We start from the raw sequence: 19,814 nt of genomic DNA, 5'->3' as shown, positions 1-19,814 counted from the left end.
TCCGATTTGTTTTGGATTTAGACATATTTGCATAAACATAATAAAATATTTGGGGGATGGGACACAAATCTAAATAAAAAGTTCACTTATGTTTCAAATATACCTTATGTATATAGTCCAAAGGTAACTTTATCTTTATACAATATTTTTGGTGAGTCTGAATTTTTTTTGTGTGTGTATGTGGCACTGGGAATGGAACCGAGGGACATTCTATCTCCAAGCTATACCTCTAGCCCTATATTTTAATCTTTATTTTGAAACAGGATCTCACTAAGTTGCAGAAGGCCTCACTAAATAGCTGAGGCTGGCTGCGAACCCAGATCCTCCTGTCTCAGCCTCCCAAATTCTGGGATTATTATTTTTTTTGAAGATTTAAAGAAGTTTATTAAAAAGATAGAAATACAGAAAATAGAAATACAGAAAATACAAAATGGCATGGGGGGAGGATGGTGGTCTGGGCCAATTCACCCCCCCCCTAAATTCTGGAATTATAAGTGTGCAGCACCATGCCCAGGTTTAGTGAGTCTGCATTTTGACTGTGACTTGTCACATGAGGTCAATTCTGTGTAATTCTGTACTGTGGCATCATGTTGGTAAGCTCTATCTACCCATCTACAGAAAGAGAGAGAGAGAGAGAGAGAGAGAGAGAGAGAGAGAGATTGATTGTGTACTAAGAATTGAACCAGAAAGAGTCTACCTCCAAGCTACATTCCTGGCCATTTTTATATTTTATTTTGAAACATGGTCTCACTAAGTTGCTGAGGCTGGCCTTGAACCTGCAATCCTGTCTCAGCTTCCCAAGCACTGGGATTATAGGCATGTGCCACCTTGCCTGGTTTGGCACTTAATTTTTTTTTTATTTTAAAACATCAGATTGTATTGAATCTCAAACTTGCTTAAAACACATAAATGAGATCTTTGGTAGGAGAAACCAAAACTAAATTAATTGATGAGTTTGCATCAACTGTTGGTCAGCAGGACCACATTACAACATTGGTCTGCATGCTCCTTCAAATGCTGGGTGTGGTGGCATACACTTGTAATCCCAGCATTTGGGAGGCTGAGACAGGAGGATTATAGTTTGCAGACAGCCTCTACTTAGTGTGGCCCTTTGCAACTCAGTGAGACCCTGTTTCAAGATAAAGAATACAAAATAGAGCAGGGGGTATAGCTCAGAGGTAGAATACCCCTGAGTTCCATTCCCAGTACCACCAAATAAATAGATAAATAAATAAATAAATAAATAAATAAATAAATAAATGGAAAGGCTCCAACCCCTTAAAAAAAACTACCCTTAAAAAACCCTGACAAATGTTCTTTAAGCCATCTGATTTCTAGTAGCTTTTCTACATTGGATCATCTTCCACTTGAACCTTTTTTACTCTAAGGACACAAATATGCTCACTGCAAACTTGCTGAATTTTTTCAGATACTTAGTTCAGAGGAATGAAGGTAAACTCTTCAAAATGTGATTTATTTGGGGGTCTTTCTTGAGGTTCACCCCTGGAGTTCTCTTTAGCTGTAGATAGATGGGCATGGGTCACAATCTATTACTCAACATATAAAACCCAAGCCATCTGCTTTTTTCATGAAGGGCCAATGGACTGGGCAAGGTCCTACCCAGACAAAGCTATCGCTCCCTAGAAATAGGCAACCTGCCCGTTCCAGCTGCTTGCAAAGGAGAAAGAATGTGAAGCATTTGGAAAATCTGAAATACACACTGTCAGAAACTAAAATGGAACTTTATGTAACAGTAAAAAGCCAGATGTTGACCAGCCACTGATGGGCAGCAACAGAACATCTGGGGTAATCATCAGACAGAGACCTGTGGCATCCGAGGCTTTTTCTAGCACAGCACCGCTCAGTGGGGCCACGATTCCAGCCACATGCAGCGGTGCCAGCTGTCTCCTCCATCCTCTGACCACAGAGGAACGAGGCCCGTCTGGTCAAATGTAACTTCAGAAGTCACTGGCTTACCACAGTAGTGCATGAACTTGTCAACGGTCCCTATTTCACCCGCTCCTCTCACTTCAAGCTCCATGGGGTTTGGTTTGCTGCCTCTGACCTCTGGAACACCTTTCTTTTCCTGATTCAAACACACCCTTCCCGGCCTCCAAAGTCTCTTTTAGCTACACTACTTCCAAAGAGCCATCCTTGGAAATCAGCGTGACCACCAAGATGGCAGCTTTCAACACTTCCAATGTAGGAGACTCTCTGGTCTAGCAGAAACCACCGAAAAGAACAAATTCAGGATGGGCTGCTTAGCTGTTGTCCTGGCTTGCTGGGCCTCCCACGCCAGCACCCCAGATGGCCCTTGGCTGCCTCCCTGGGCCTCACAGTGCAGTCGAGATAGGAGAACAGGGCAGTGGCTTGGCCTATTGATTTTCCATGGAAGAGAAGCCATGGTCCAGGATTCCAGAAGAGGAGACAGTGCTCCCCCCTCCTCCTGCAGAGAAGAGCTATGGACCTCTTTTCCAAGAGCAACAGGGTCTATTATTGGAGACCAGAAATCAAAAAATCATTTGGCCTTTGCCCTAAATTAGTAAAAAACCCTATCTGCCCCTTATTACTAGTTTATATCATCATCCTCTTTTTTCTTTTACTCTTTTTTGTTAAGTAGACCTGTAAATAAGGTTCATAGTTTGATAATACTAGATGTCTGTCTGTCTGTCTTTTCTTTTCTTTTCTTTTTCTCTCTTTCCCTCCCTCCCTCCCTTCCTTCCTTTTTATTTGTGGTACTGGGGAATGGAAACCAGGGACATTCTACCTCTGAGCTATACCCCCAGCCCTATTTTTTATTCTTTATTTTGAAACAGGGTCTCACTGAGTAGCAAAGAGCTTCACTGAGTAGCTGAGGCTGTCTGCAAACCACAACCCTCCTGTTTCAGCCTCCCAATGCTGGGATTACAAGAGTGTGCCCCCATACCTGGCTGATGCATTTCTTTTTATTTATTATTTTATTTTACTTTTTTTTTGGTACAGGGAATTAAAACCAGGGGCGCTTTACCTCTAAGCTACACCCTCCAATTGTTTTTATTTTTTCTTTTAATTTTAAAACAGGGTCTTGCTAAGATGCTAAAAGCCTTGCTAAGTTTCTGAGGCTGTCCTTAAACCTGTGATCCTCCTGTACTCTCAAGTACTGGGAATTGCAGGAGTGCACCACTGTGTCTGGCTCCCTTTTTATTTTTCTTAACTGCTTTCAAAAGTAAGATTTGTGATAAGAAACAGGCAAAACTATCCTCATGGCGTAGATAAATAACCTAAATGTATGCTTGGGCAGAGCAGTTAAAGACAATTTTCATCAAGAACACATACTCACTTCACACCCTCCCCAGCCCAACACACACACAACTAATTAAAAACAAACAACAATCCATGCACCCGATGATTGTGGCTTCAGGACTGGAAATGACACTGTGTGAAATGACCTAGATATTCCCGTAAAAAACCAGACTCTCACTCTTATTCAATAATGCGATCTCCCCCTCATAACTGAAAGTGGAAATTAAAATTGTTTAAGTAAATTGCCGTGAGTTTTCTTGGAGCAATTTCCCAATTGCCTTGGAGTTTTTCTGATCATGCAACGATAAAGTTCAGAGGTATATAAAGGAAGGCACATGAAGAGGCCAATGTGATTAATTTCAATTGTGCAATTATCAGTATTAAATTTAGTTGCATATTGCCAAAGCAGTATTCAGTTAAAAAAATAAAACTAGTGTCTGAGCTGGGTACAATGGTGCACTTAGGGGGCTGAAATAAGAGGATCACAGTTTTTTGGCTAGTCTGGACAACTTAGCAAGATCCTGTCTCAAAGTAAAAAATAAAAGGGACTGAGAGTGCAGCTCAGAGGTAGAATGCCTCTGGGTTCAATCCCCAGTATAAATCAGTCAATCAGTCAATCAAACTAGTGTCTGAAATTTATTAGGCTAAAGCTGGTAGTGGCCCCAAACAAACAGGCAAACCTAAATATAACAGTATTAAGTATGCTTGCAACCTCCTCCTTACAGTTCTGCGTGGGCATCTAATTCATATCTCAGTATAGTCAAGACTGGGCTCTTCCCCCTCCTGCTCCTGACTTTCTCATTTCTTTCTTTCTTTCTTTTTTTTTTTTTGTGGTACTGGGGGTGGAACCCAGAGGCGTTCTACCTCTGGGCTATACTCCCAGACCTTTTTTTATATTTTATTTGGAAACAGGGTCTCACTAAGTTGCTGAAAGTCTCACTAGCTGAGGCTGGCTTTGAACCCATGTGATCCTCCTGTCTCAGCCTCCCAAGTGTGGGGATTACAAGCGTGCGCCATCACGCCTGGCTTGACTTTCTCATCTCAATGGGAACAGACCTATCATCTTCTTGGTGAACCCCAAAGCCCACACGTGGTCTTTATCCCTTCTATTTCATTTCCACACCCTAACCGTGTGAGAGATCTGTATGCTCTGCTTCCAAAATAGACCCCACATCCATCTCCTTCTGCTCCCCTTCACATGAGCACCCCTGTCAAAGCCATTGGCATCTTTAGCTTGAGTGACCACAATAGTCTCCAATCTGCTCTTCTGTTTGATTCTTCACCTTCTTCAGCCCATTATTCTCCATTAAACATCCAGGGAGGAGGTTTAAAAAGCACAGGTCCTGATGCACTCAGGTAAACCCTACCAATGGCTTACGTAGCTCCCCACAGACAGAGCGTAAGGCCCAAACCCAGCCCTGCCCACTCTCCCCAGCCATCTCAGAGCGCCAGGTCTCTGCTCCTGGAACGCCCCAGCCTTCCTGCCTCGGACAGCCAGCCGCTTTTGCTGGTGCTTCCCTGGGAATGTTCTGATCCAACATTTCACAGGGCTGCGCTTTCCTGACACTCAGGCTCCCTTCAAATATCGCCTCTTTAACAAGGCCTTCCTTTGCCGACACCCACCACCACCATCTCCCTCCTTCCCACCACACTGGCCAGCACCGTCCACTTCATCTCCTGGTTTAGTTCAGTTATACAGTATGTCACTATCAGACATTCTGTTTTGTTTTTTTTTTTTCACTACTGAGGATGAACTCATTCTACCTCCGAGCTACACCTCCAGCCCTATTTTTTTTTTTTTTTATTCTTTATTTCGAAACAGGGTCTCACTGAGTTGCAAAGGGCCTCACTAAGTAGCTGAGGCTGTCCTCGGGCTGCCGTCCTCCCGTCTCAGACTCTCAAATGCTGGGATTACAAGCGTGCGCCACCACTCCTGGCTTACTATCAGACATTCTGATGTATCTGCTTATTTATTGTCTGTAGCCCTTTCTGTGCTATGGGATGGGAACGTCATCTGTCTCACTTACCAACTGGGTTCTCCGGCCACCAGAACAGAGCCTACAGCTCAATAACAATATCCCATAAATATCACAGAGCTAACAAGAGAAGAACGTTTATCCACTAATCTTATGGTTCTTTGGGTTACTGAGGCTGACACTAGACTTGCCCAGAAGTGAGACCTGCATGTTTGCCAGTGGTCCATGTGTAAACACCAACCCAGTTGTGGAGACAACTGAGCTCTGAAGCGGACCCCGTCTAGACAGATGGCTCAGCCCTTCATTCCTCTGACATTGTCTTAAAGGGCAGTGAGACTTTGTCACCCTGTTGAGCAAAAGCAAAGCCATGAAAAATGGGATGCTTCAGACTTCTGAACTAATGTGGTCAGTGTTGTCCTCTCTTCAGAACTGCCAGCTACTGTGTGGATTCGCATGTGTGTCTCTTCTCTGAAGCCAGCCCTGGGATTTATTTACTAAAACGGGGAGGGAGCATTAAAGGGAGCTATCTCCCAGCATTTAAATGATCTCATTTCTGCTGGAACCAAAAATAACATTTTACTACAGCATCTTTACCCCAAATGTGAGGCAACACATCATCCAACTGTAATTTCACTGCAAGAAATGCTCTAGCTCCCGCTGCAAACTGATTCTGAGTCTATTTGCGTAGCTCTTCTTAATTAGAATAATCAGTAAGAAATGAAAAAAAAAAGATGTGTGTGATCATAATCTCAGAGGTGGAAATCCCTTAGTCATCAGACTCCAACGCTCAGTTTATAGGTGAGAAAACACACGCCCAGAGAAAGGTCACAGCACCATGAAGGCCACAGAGCTGGGGTTACAAGAGCTGGAGCTGGGACCATTGTCTCTTCTGCCAGGCCTGGTGCCCATGGGCATCTTCATTAGTTAAGGTCCACAGAACACCTGCAGGTATGAGGCCCTGAGTTAGGCCTGGAGACAGAAAGACATACAGGCCTTGACCTTAAGGTCTACTGAGAACACAAGTCTAAGGGTAACTGGAAGCTGTGGATTCCTGCATCAATAGAGATAAGCATTGAGGGGCCTTCAGGAGCCAGACAGGAGGAGGGCTAATGATGGATCAGGAGACAGGAATGTCGCAGATGCTTTCCAGAGGACAACCTCTCAGTGCTGGTTTCCCAGGAAAGGTAGAAGCTAAGCTACACCAGGAGGGGAGAGGAGAATGGGCCGAGAGATAGGCATCCATGATGACTCAGACATAAAGCCAGAAGGCTCTGAAACACCTTCCCCGAGTCCTGCCAAACTGGGGAAGTTAAGTGGTGAGAAACTAGACGTCCTGTGTAGCTTCCAGCCGGGGCCTGTCCACCAGAAGGACCAAGCCATGAGGAGCTTGGAACTTTCAGAAGTATCCCCATCCTCCAGGGAGGACTGAGGGGCTGGAGTTTGAGTTAATAATGGATCACAACTTTATAGAAATTTCTAAGGTGTGGAGGTGGAGAGCCTCTGCAGTGGGTGATGCATCCATGTGCAAGATGGGGGGCAGGGGGCCCTCCTCACCTCCATGGGGAAAGAAGTTTCTGTGTTGGAGGACTCTTGTGGACCTCACTCTGTGAACCTCTTCAGCTGGATGTTCATCTATATTCTTTATCATATGCTTTACCACCTACTAAATTGGTAAGCATAATATTTTTCAGTACTAGGATGGAACTCAGGGGCATTCTACCTCTGAGCTACACCCCAGCCCTATTTTTTATTCTTTATTTTGAAACAGGGTTTCACCGAGTTGCAAAGGGAGCTGAGGCTGTCCACAAACCGTGATCCTCCTGTCTCAGCCTCAAAATGCTGGGATTACAAGTGTGTGTCACCAGGCCCAGCTGGTAAGCATAATTTTTTAGCATAATTTTTTCTTTTTGCTATTGTTGTTAAAGGAAAGAAGGAGTCAGAGGTAAAGGGAGAAAGTTAAGCAGGGATCAGATAGTGAAGGTCTTCAAATGACATGTCAAGGAGTTTGAATGTTACCCTGAAGGAAAAGTAAACTTATCCAAAGGGTAGTGTGTGTGTGTGTGTGTGTGTGTGTGTGTGTGTGTGTGTGTGTGTTGCACATATGTGCCTGTGTGTGCATGATAATGAGTGATGACATCTGCTCTCAGGTCCCTCTGGGTGCAGAGGGGACAGTGGATGAAAGGGAGGGGAGAGGCAGTGAGGTGGGTAGGAGATGACCGCGCCTGCCCGGGGCAGACATGGAAGCAGCCAGCCTTGATCTAGCACTGGGGGAGAGGAGGAAAGAGCTGAGAGACCCTTCAGGGGACCAGAGTTGACAGGACTGGGCGATCATCTAGATGTGGTATAGGGGAGAGTGTTCGAGCTGACTCCAGGATCACCAGGAAGGCTTTCCTAGGCGTTTTGGTGGCAAACTGGGAAAAGTCCTGGATGAACCAAGATGGTAGGCCACACTGGTTTAATCTCATGTTCGTGAGAGTTTATGGATGGTAAGATTGGGGACCTGGGGGTGGTTCAGGAGGCACAGGAAGTGGGTGCATTTAATGTTAGGCATGACATAGAATGTTCAGTAGCCATAGAGAGACATCCTGCAGACAGTTGTCTGAAGCTTGGGGGCCTGGAGAGAGGTGAAAGCTCAGACGTGGACCAGGACACAGGATCATGCAGGATGGTAAGTTCAGCCAGGGACCCTGGTGGCTTCCTAGAAGAGTGTCTTCCTCAGCCTGGCCTTGCTCTATGCAAACATTAGGGACCACCCGGGAGATGTCCTGCGTGATTCTCTTTTGATTCCACCCTCTCCTGCAGCAGATTCAGGTCTGGGGCAGCTTGTCTGTGTCTCTGATGAGCCACTTTTGGAGAAAACTTCGGGAAAAGGCCTAGTATCATTCAGGGTGGATTACAATCACTGGGGTAAGAACTCAAATGTGCCCTTAAGCATACAAATGCCAGTCGTGCGTGAACTTGCCTGCCTGGCAAACAGTAGGATTTCCCCTTCTTTTTGTGGGTGTATTCATGTTCAGCACGCAGCATTATAAAAACACATTCTGGGTAAACAGATTTGCAAAACCTGTCTTTTTGAATGACTACTTATCTTTGCTAGGAAGGGGGTAAGGAAATCTGAGTTCTATTCTAATATTGCTTGTCTATGTCCTAGGGGATCCTTAAGTTTTAGAAGATGGTCCCAACTTTTGTATTTTTAAAAATAAATCTGCGTGTTATGTGTATGTTTTAAACAAACATACCACTTTTGTTAAAAGGAAAATATTTGTTAAAAGGAAATGTGTTTTCTATTGCTCTGTGAAAGGAAAACAGAACAGGGAAGCAAAGACTAAGGATTTATTTTAATGGAATATTTTCTTAGAACAAATAAGCCTATAAAAAAAGAAGTACCTGGCAAACAAAATTGGTCCGAATGAGCATTATAGGCCTTTCCTGTAATTTATTGAGTCTTTGTAGATATATTAAATCATTAATAAAGTAGAAACGGAACAACACTGACATGTTTAATCTTCCATTATTCAAATGGAATGGAATTTTCCCCCACAAAGGCTTAAGAGGTAAATAGCTAATTTCTGTTTTTCAGGAAATTCCATTTTAGCACGACCTTGGTCTCAACTATCATAAAGTAAAAATAAAAATCCACTGTAGCCCAAGAACCTAAGCCATTTTTTTTTGTGTGTATATTATACTAGGAATTGAACTCAGGTGCATTCTACCTTTAAGCTACAACCCCAGCTCTATTTTATTTTATTTTGAAAGAAAGTCTTGCTAAGTTGCTGACATTGGCCTCAAACTTGTGATCCGCCTATCTCAGCCTACCAAGCTCTAGAATCACAGGTGTGCGCCACCACGCCGGGACCCTAACCCACCTTTTGTGAAGATATATTGGTTTCAGTTTGGTGCCAACAGGATGGGAAGATGTACTTTGGACAACTCTATCAGTCCTGAGCAAACATATGTATCTTCTAGTGAAGTAAGTCTCTTCTAGTGAAGATACTTCTGGGGTTAAAAAGTGTGCTAAAATATTTGAGCCTGAGAAGACTGTGGTCTGTTCCTACCTACCTACCAAGACCAAAAGCAAGACCCAGGGCCAATAATCAGTCTATAGATTACAGACCATTGCAAAAAATGCAAATTGCAAATGGCAAGTCTCTAGAAATGTAACCTAAAAAAATCTCCTATGGCAATTAATCAAAGTTTGGATTTTTTAACCCTTTCATTTATACCTTCTGGGATATTTTGCCTACAGCACAAAAACCAGGCAAAGGAACTCTACTATGTGTAGGCTTCAGATAGTCTTATCCAGGAATTCAATTTTATGCTAGTGTTTTTAATTAAGATGAGTAGAGATGGGTATTCCCTTTGAAGTTTGGCTTTAACTGAGAATCATTACAAATTATTTCTGCTGTGTCCTAGGCCAAATTAAAGCCTGTTCTTTGGACTATATGAAGACCCAGTTTCCTCTGGTACCTTAGCTTTTGAGATAATTAAGGAAAGCAACACTCCTTGCTTTTTACTTTTCACCTTAGGCTTTCTATGTATCCACACTCTAATCATGAGGGGAAGAGTCATATCAAAATATAGTATTCACTGGTAAGGAGCACATAATATTTTTGTTGTTATTAATTTGGAGCAAGTAAACTTTTCTTCCTCTTAATCTTTTTGGTGGGAACCCCATTAAATTGGTAGAAAACCAATGTTAGAGAAATCAAGTTTTTCTTCTCATTTGTTTATGTATGCCATCTACAAGTAATGCCTCCTCTAGGAAGGCTTTTTATGAGGATCACTCAGCTCCTTAAATGAAGGGACATACTCCCTTATAAGAAGAGTTAATTTAGCTGGGTATGGTGATGTACACCCCTAAGCCCAGTACTTTCAAGGCTGAGACAGGTGGATTGAAGGTCTGAGGTCAGCCTCAGCAACTTAGCAAGACCCTCTGCAACTTAGTGAGATCTGGGTTCAAAATAAAAAAATAAAATAGGCTTGGGGGTATAGCTCAGAGGTAAAACATCCCTGGGTTCAATCCTCAGCACCATAAGAAGGGAAAAAAAGAGGGGGGTTATTTAGATTCTTTTCAGCCCATTACACAGATGAGCTGGAATTACAGAAACACTGCATCTGGTAAGCCTTTTCTTGGCCTGCAAAGCTGAACATGGTATCTCTAGGCCCATCTTCTACTGTTCTCTTTCATCCCTAGAGGGTGTTTCCTGAGACAGAGAAGAAACCAATCAGCACTGACTAGGAAGCAATCACGTCAGTAAGGCCCACAGGAACATCTGCCAAGCTTAGAACGACATGCATAACCTAAAGAAATGGAGCTCTGATTTGAAAGATTATTGGTCATAATATGGGGGATAATGTGAGGCAAGATGCTCACCCCACACCAGTCTGAATATGCACATCTGCTCTGCCTTTAGGTAAGACCAACCTTGACCATCACAGCTGGATATCACACTCTCAGAGGTCTCTGTGAAGCTTCTGAACCTCACTAGATTTTACCAATGCACTCACATGATCCTATGCAACTATCACTGGTTTTGAACTGCTAAAAATAAAGGCAGATGCTTCCCCACATGTTGGATCCCCTTCCTGTGTAACACAGAAGATGGGATGTTTGTGTTATCAGCCACCACCAGGAATTCTTGGCCTTGGAGTAGCAATTTGTGACAGCAGAGATAAATAATGATGCAGCTCAAGGGCTTTATCCGGGCCTCGCATAACTCAAATTTTATCAGAGAAGGCTTGAATTTTCCACTTAGGATCACTTGACTAGTTCTTTATTTAAGTAGGATAAAAAGACTTGGATTTTTTTTCTGTTGCTCTGCGCTCTGATTATTTATCTTGATAAGGTTGTTGGCTTCTAAGTATAAGGTCATCTTAGATATATTTTCTAAGCCCGAAAAGCAACCACAAATAATATTTCTTTTAAAATTCAGCCGGGCGTGGTGGCACACGCTTGTAATCCCCACGCTTGGGAGGTGGAGACAGGAGGATTGCGCAGGTTCGAAGCCAGCCTTGCTGGTTTTAAGAGACCCTGTTTCCAAATAAAAATACAAAAATGGGTCTGGGAGTGTAGCCCAGAGGTAGGAGGATTTCCAGGAATCCCAGTTCCACCAAAAAAAAAAAAAAAAAAAAAAAAAAAAAAATTCAGGTTTGCCGGGCACGCTTATAATCCCATTACCAGTGAGCCTGAGACAGGAGGATCCCGCAGGTTCGAAGCCAGCCTCAGCTACTTAGTGAGGCTCTCAGCAACTCAGTGAGACCCTGTTTCCAAATAAAATATAAAATAGGTCTAGGAGTGTAGCCTAGAGGTAGAAAGCCTCTGGGTTCCATCCCCAGGACCAAAACCAAAATTCAGAATCTATACATAGCATTACTTAAACTATTATCTTCATTATGTTTCTATCCCCAGCCTCCCTCCTCTAAACCACCTCCATCGCTCTATTGGACTGCTCCTCTTAAGTCTCTTTTACTTCACAATTTCTCCGTAGCTTCCACAGATGAGAGAAAATACACAACCATTCGCTTTCTGAGACTGGCTAATCTCGCTTAGCATAACCTTCTCAAGTTCCATCCACTTTCCTGAAGAATGACATAATCTCAGTGACACACTCGAGGAGGGGCGGGAGGGGCATGGGATTCGGAAGGAAACGCACCAAGTGTGTGCATGCGTGTTCTTATCACTCTCTACGTCAATGCGATGCATAATTATAACACCCCAATTAAAGTATATATATAAAAATTCAGGTTCTCCAAGCAAGGGGAACCTTACCCGTGCCAGGCTGTCACTTGATTGGAAGTCCGTCTTCCCAGCTTTTGAGGAGCGGCGTTTGTCATCGCTCATGGCCAGAGGAGCATCTGTCTTTGGGATTCCATGCTCCGCCCCTCTGTCCGCTTCTGCCCTCTCGGGATGGGGTCCAGCCACCTCCTTGAGAGCGTGTGGGCCATTTTCTAGCTCAAAGGCATGCCCATTTCCAAGCTCAGGGTCCGTGCTGTTCTCCAACTCAGAGCTGGGGTCGTCGGCCAGTTCACTGCTAGCACCGCTCTTGGATTCTCCTGGGGCTTTGCTGGTGGGGGGTCTGGAAATGACCCCAAACTTTCTTGTTCGTTTTCCCTTTTTTGGAGTTTGATCGCCCAGCTCCAGTGTCGGCGTCTCTCCCGGTTCAGAGCTGTTGCTGGTGTTGCCATTGTATGTGGAATGGGCTTTGTGCTTGAAGCGCCTCAGCATGATCAGGTAGATGAAGCCTCCATTCCAGCACTGCTCAGCCAGGTAACTGTAACAGACAGACAGGTGTGGGTTAGAACTGCCAATACACTCCTAACACAGGTACCGAGTGGTCCATACAGCACCTGGTGACTAAAATCCTGGCCACTGAGTGAGGTGCTGAGCTTTCCAGAGAGACAGACATTCAAGTTGTTCTTTTGTTTGTTTTAGTAATGAGGATTGAACCCAGGGGAATTCTACCTATGAACTACACCTCCAGCCCTTTAAATTTTTATTTTGACACAGGGTCTTGCTAAGTTGCCGAGGCAGACCTCAAACCTGCAATCTTCCTGTTTCAGCCTCCCAAGTACTAATATTACAGGTATGCACCACAATTCCCAGCTACCCAGCAACAACTTGAAACAATTTAAAACACTTCAAACATTCTACAGCACAGTAGGTAACCATGATTGATAAATGAAGGAGTTGAACCAAGAGATTAAAAAAGTTTCTCAACTCCCTCAATAATTTCTTGCACTGGAATTTTGCTAGACTCCCACCCACCCATCTATCACTGATGGACTAAGGAAGTCCCTGGGGGGTAAAGAATGCATAAATGGATTGGGGTAAGTACAAAATTCTTCTTCTAGGATCGCCAGTTAACTGTACAGTAGGAACCTCTGCCCCACAGCAGCTCTAGTGGAAACAGGTAGAGTACTGAGCAGGGGTAGACTGGCACTGAGGTGCATCTGGCTACGTAAGCACTGGCCGCTGTCTGCTGCACGGTTGAGCATCAGGTCACCTCTTGGTAATGGTCCTGGGTTTGTGACGTTCACAGCCCCCATGGACTGTCTGGGCATCACTTTAAGAGGATCACTGACAAGTAGAAAACATGTAAACGTGGGAAATCAGGATGAAAAAGACTGTCAGAAATCAGTCAACCAGGAGCAGTTGGGGAAATTAGGGGGCATTCACCATAGAGAAGACCATCAGGGTCAGTTGCTTTTTCGTGTATTTGAGGACTGGCAAATATTGAAAAACAGGAAATAATACACATGAGATAATGTATGTAAAGCCTTACATACAATAACTGCTCCAGAGCTTAATGCATGCCAGGAAAGTCCCTCATCAAATGAAGGGAGTAATCAGCAGTATGCAGGATCCCGGATCATTAAAGCTTCAGCAAAGAAAACACCTGCTCAGTCAGGAAATGAGGCTGGCTGGACCCTCGGCTTGTGTCACGCAAGATCAAGAGCACAAATCCCTGAAGAACCTGGGGGAAGCACCCGCACTGCTGGAATCCTGCCACATCCTGCCTATCACTCGTTCCCAAGCAAAGAGTGTCAACAACCAAATCCTTCGGACCTGCTTCCGGTGTTCCTATACCTACGAAGAGATGGCTTGTGGCCATGTTGCCTCCATCTTCAATAAAGGAGAAACAGACTCTTCCCAAGTGTCTCAAGAGGGCTAGCTGCTCTCCCTCCTGGGGTAATGCTGACTCTGAAGAAATGAGCACTGCAGGCAAACAGACATTAAGATGCCCTTCCGTGATCTTGTCACCAAGGAAAATCAGAGCCGAGAGGCGGGCAGTCAGCCTGTGAGCAGGCAGGTCATGGGGTCCTTCTCTGCCTCCTGCTGGGCTTGCACTTAGGTGGCAGGTGTGTGTGTGTGTGTGAGAGAGAGAGATCAGCTGTGTTTGAAACATACTGGATTCTGGCACAAAGGCATGTATTTACTACACTTAACGGTCAGGTGAGCGCAATGACGGTGACCATCTAAATAAAGAAGAGAACAAGCCTCAATTTTTGCCATGGAGAAATGCAAACAAAAAGGAAGGTTACTCAGATATCAACCAAACCTAATATAAACTTTCTTTGCTCCTGGACTATGAACCATGGTAGTGAACATATGCACATAAACACAAGTAGATCAGAGATACTGTACAGATCTTGGGTGATGCTTGCTGTGAGACACAGGAGGAAAAAGAGGCATGAAGATTGCCCGTTGGCGTCTAGAAAATAAAAACTACCTCTGATTTTCAGCACAATTGTCCTACAATGCTTAGATTTAGTTTATTTGGATTGTGTATTTTTTTTCCAGATTGGAAAAATACTTGTAAAGATGAGTTAGATAGCTAAGTTGTAAAAATTTCTTTGAGCAAACCACTACTGTTTAAAATAATACAGATATGCTGGGTGTGGTGGCACATATTTGTAAACCCCATGCTTGGGAGGCTGAGAAAGGAGGAGTGCACAGGTTCAAAGCCAGCCTCAGCTACTTAGTGAGATTCTCAGGAACTTAGTGTTTCCAAATAAAGTATAAAATAGGTCTGAGAATATAGCCCAGAGGTAGAAAGCCCCTGGGTTCCACCTCCAGTACCACCACCAAAACAAAACAAAACAAAACAAAAAAACAGATATACTGGTTGTGGTGGTGCATGCTTTTAACTTCAGTACTTGAGAGGCTGAGACAGGAAGATTGCAAATTCAAGGCCATGCATGGTAACTTTGCAAGACTGTTTCAAAAACAAAAAAATTTTAAAAAGGCTGAGGGTATAGCTTACTGGTAGAATTCTCCTAGGTTCAACCTCAGTAACACATATACACATACGTATACATGCACACACACATACACACATACACACAATACATATGCTCAGGTTTTATTAAAAATGGTATGTAACAGTACAATCAGGACCAGGTGGAGAACTGGGACATCAAATTCCTATCCTGGCCCCACCGTATGAAATAATGACAATTACACAAAATTTCCATCAACTGATGAACAGATAAATAAATTGTGGCATATCCATATAGTGGAATGTTATTTGGCAATAAAATGGGATGAATTATACTCTTTAACATGGGTGAAACTTGAAAACATGCTAAGTAAAAAAAAAAAAATCCAGACCCCAAAAGGCCATACCTTATGATTCTATTTTTATAAAATTTCCAGAATAGGTAATTACATAGAGACAGAAAGACTAGTAGTGTTCAGGAGCTAGGGGAAGGGGAGGACTGGGACTAACTGTAATAGGTACAGAATCTGGGGGTGGAAATGGAAATGTTCTGAAATTAACAGTTACATAACAGTATAGCTACTAAAACTAAACTACATTTAAAAAGGGTGAATTTTATGTGATGGAAATTGTATTCACTTTCTGTTACTACCTTGTAATGCCTTAAGTAATCATCTTCAAAAGAGAAAAGGTTCATTTTAGCTCACAGTTTTGGAGTTTTCAGTCCGTGTTTCTTTGGTACTGTTGCTTTGGGGCCTGTGAAGAGGTTGCAGTGTGGCAAAACCATTTACCTCATGGCTGGGACAGGAGAGCAGAGGAAAGGGCTGGGGTCCCAGTGTCTCATTCATATCCCCAGTGATCAGAGATCTCCCACCAGTTTCCCAGGCTCTACCAACTTCCAGTACTGCTATCGGCTATATGGTCCTTTGGAGACACTTAACCACATCATAACATGAATTATGTCTTGATTTTTAAGAAGTAGCAAATGTAGTAATCATGGGCAAGTTTTGAGTAGATGCCTGATAGACACCATTTCCCTAAGAAGTGCCTAAGAAGCAGCTGAACTCAGTAATATTATTTCACTTGCCTGCGTTTGCCTAACTACTAAGTGGCAGGTCTAATTCCATCTGAACCCAAAGCCCACACTGTGCCCACTGCGCAGTTCTGCTCTTTAAGTCGGTCTCCACATCTCCACAGTGCGCTTTGTTTTCCGCATCTGTAAAGCCAGGGTGTTGAAATGGGCTGGCTCTGTGTTATGTTCATATTCTAACAATTGTAGGTGGCAGAGTTCTGAGGCGAAGAGGAGCAGGTCATCCCAACAGGACCAATTCACTGCCAAGGGAAAACAGAAACATCCGTTTGATGTCTGATTATCTTGGGCTTTGTTGTGGTTTGGATAAGTGTCCCCCAAGGCCCATGTGCTAAAGACTCGGTTGCCAACCTGTGGCTCTTTCGGGCAGTGGAGAAACCTTCAGGAGGTGGGGCCAGTGCAGGCAGTTAGGTCCCTGGGGTGTGCCCTTGAAGTGGGTATTGGGACCCTCCTTTCCTGTCTTTTTGCTTCTCTGCACCATGAACTGATGGAGCTTCCTTTACCATGAGTGTTTACATTGATGTACTGACTACTATAGGTCCAAAGTTACAATGGGGCTGGAAAACCATGGACTGAAACCTCCAAAACTGTGAGCCAGAATAAACCTTTCCTCCTTTGAAGTTGATTCATCTCAGTTTTTTTTTTTTTTTTTTTTTTTTGCGGTACTAGGGATTGAACCGAGGGATATTCTATCTCCGAGCTATATCCCCAGCCCTAGTTTTTATTCTTTATCCTGAAACAGGTTCTCACTGAGTTGCAAAGGGCCTCACTAAGTAGCTGAGGCTGTCCATGAACCATGATCTTCCTGTCTTAGCCTCCCAAATGCTGGGATTACAAAGCGTGCACCACCAAGCCTGGTTCTTATCTCAGGTTTTGTTACAGCACTGGAGAGCTGACTAATGAGGCCTCTTGGATACTTACTGTCAAATGGAAAAGGATTTAGCCTAAAGAATCAATTCATTTAAAATTGTTTTGAGGCTGCTTGAAAGGCTGAGACAGGAGGATTGCACAGGTTCAAGGCCAGCCTTAGCTACTCAGTGAGGCTCTCAGCAACTTAGTGAGTCCCTGTTTCCAAATAAAATATTAAAAAGGTCTGGGAGTATAGCCCGGAGGTAGAAAGCCTCTGGGTTCTACCCCCAGTACCACCAAAAAAAAAAAAAAATAATAATAATAATAAAAAAATAAAATAAAATAGTTTTTGGGAACTGGGCATGGTAGGGGCACACCAGTCATACCAGTACTTGAGAGACTGAAACAAGAGGATCACAGGTTCAAGAACAGCCTGAGTAACATAGTGAGGCTTTCAGCAAACTAGAGAGACTGTTTCCAGGCAAAAACAAAGCAAAACATAAAAAGGGCTGGGGGTATAGCTAAGAGGTAGAATGCCCCTGGGTTTAACCCCCCAGTACCTCAGAAAAAAATTGCTTTGTGGAATCTATCTTTTATACTAAGAATTTAGAATAATTTGATGAATTATATGCAGGCACCTTTTCTTCAGTACCAAAAAAGCTAGATGGTTGATTTGGAGTATAAGATTTTTTTCTTTTTCTTTTTGCGGGTCTGGAGATGGAACCCAGGGGCATTCAACCTCCGAGCTACACCCCCTGCCCTATTTTGTATTCTTTATTTTGAAACAGGGTCTCACTGAGTTGCAGAGGGCCTTACTAAGTAGCTGAGGCTGTCCGCGAACCACGATCCTCCGGTCTCAGCCTCCTGAATGCTGGGATTACAAGCGTGCGCCACCACGCCCGGCTTGGAGTATAAGATCTTAAAAAAGTATTCTCATGAAAGCTCCAAGAATCTTGGCGATGACTTCTGCTGGGTCCATACAGCAAAACTACAAAACCAAGAGGAATTTATCTTTAGTTTAGCACCATCTCTCTGTCCTCTTTTCATTTCCCAGCAATAAATAAGACCCTGACACCTTAAAGGAACTCTATGACAGACTATTTTATTTCTTCCTGGACTCCAATTTTCTAAGGTCATCCCAAGACAAAGGGTAATGAACGAATTACGGGCTCTGTAGCAAGTTAGTGAGAAGAAGAATTTTGAGTAGGAGCTAATTTTCTGAGAATTACTCAAATCACTGTAAACCTAATGGCCCCATATTCTCTGTCCACATGTACTTCAGTGATGTGCCCAACTTTCCCAACACCTTCTGGATAATTGTATATTCAATTATCTCACTTGTTTTTGTTGTTGTTGTTATTGTTCGGTATGATTCTTATATACCATTTGAAGCTTTACATTAAACTTCATAGCCAGCATGTCAGTTTGTTTTCTGTTGCTATAACAGAATATCTGAGACTGGGGAATTTATAAATGAAAGACATTTATTTTGGCTCGTGGTTCTAGAGGCTGGAAGTCTAATAATGGGTTGCTATATCTGGCAAAGGCTTTGCACTGCTTTAACTCATGGGGAGGCAGGCACAGGAGGAAGAGGCAGAACACAAGGGCAGGGTCAGTCTCAGGCGCCTGATCCGGTACCATGAGAACATGAAAGAGGCTTTAATCCACTCAGGAGGCTCCACCCACAGGACCCAAACATCCCGCTGGGCCCCATCTCCCAACACTGTTGCACCAGGACCCCTCCTCAACATGAGTTTTGGTGGGAACAAAACATATGCAAACCATAACACAATATTTGAGAAAGATGATGATTTTCTAAGTTATGTGATTTAGAAAAAATATAGAAGAGTTCCTCTTTCAGAAGCTTCTCTAACATATAATTTTTATTTAAAAGTTTTTTTAAGTACTGAGGATTGCACCTGGGGTGGGTGGGTGGGTGGGTATCTAACACTGTGTGATATTCCCAGCCCTTTAAAAACATTACACAATGCCGGGCGTGGTGGCACATGCTTGTAATCCCTGCGCTTGGGAGGCAGAGACAGGAGGATCACACAGGTTCGAAGTCAGCCTCGCTGGCTTAAGAGACCCTGTTTCCAAATAAAAATATAAAAATAGGTCTGGGAGTGTAGCCCGGAGGTAGAAGGGCTTCCAGGAACCCCAGTACCACACACACACAAAAAAATTACACAAAAAATTTAAGACAGGGTCTTGCTAAATTGCCCAGGCCAGCCTTGAACTTGTGATCTTCTGGCCTCAGTTTCCCTAGTAACTGAGATTATATGCATGTGCCATCACTCCTGGGTAATTTTTATTTTTTTCAAAAATTTAAAAATGTTCTCTAGCAAATAAGATTAATTTGATGAAAATTCATTTTACTTTCACTTTATAGGATGACAAAATGAAAAAAAAAAAAAGATCAACAAACATATCTAGAAATGAGGCTTTGAACTCTGGCCCGGAACTTTCTCTCTGAAATCTGATGCTGTCCTTTATTTCTGAATGCACCCTCCCTCCTCATTTCCTTCTCCAATGTGCCTTAACAAAAGGAAGGTTTATGGGCTAATTGGGTGATGTGTGCATGTATATCTCCACAAGTATTTTATCTCATTAAGATGTATGACTACAATGCACCAATAAAAACTTTTTAAAAAAGGAAGGTTTGAGCTGGGCGTGGTGGCGCACGCTTGTAATCCCAGCATTTGAGGCTGAGACAGGAGGATTGTAGTTTGTGGACAGCCTCAGCTACTTAGTGAGGCCCTCCGCAACTCAGTGGGACCCTGTTTCAAAATAAAGAATAAAAAATAGGGCTGGGGGTGTAGCTCGGAGGCCGAATGCCCCTGGGTTCCATCCCCCATACTGCCAAAAAAAAAAAAAATATATATATATATATATATATAT

General features: G+C 43.3%; 1 protein-coding gene across 1 annotated transcript in view; it reads right to left on the bottom strand.

Annotated features, from left to right (window-relative positions):
• The window catches only part of PDZD2 (PDZ domain containing 2), a gene marked incomplete at both ends in the record, with an annotated part of 280,449 nt that overhangs the window by 116,830 nt on the left and 143,805 nt on the right, over positions 1-19,814 (bottom strand). The window contains one exon of the mRNA XM_080699919.1: positions 12,028-12,529. Coding sequence (XP_080556045.1) covers positions 12,028-12,529 — 502 coding nt within the window. The remainder of the gene's footprint in view (positions 1-12,027; positions 12,530-19,814) is intronic.

This window comes from Muscardinus avellanarius, assembly GCF_963383645.1.
Source record: "Muscardinus avellanarius genome assembly, chromosome: 1".
Taxonomy (NCBI): Eukaryota; Metazoa; Chordata; class Mammalia; order Rodentia; family Gliridae; genus Muscardinus; species Muscardinus avellanarius.
Note: the sequence above shows the minus strand (reverse complement) of the source record. Positions and strands in the feature narration are given on the sequence as shown.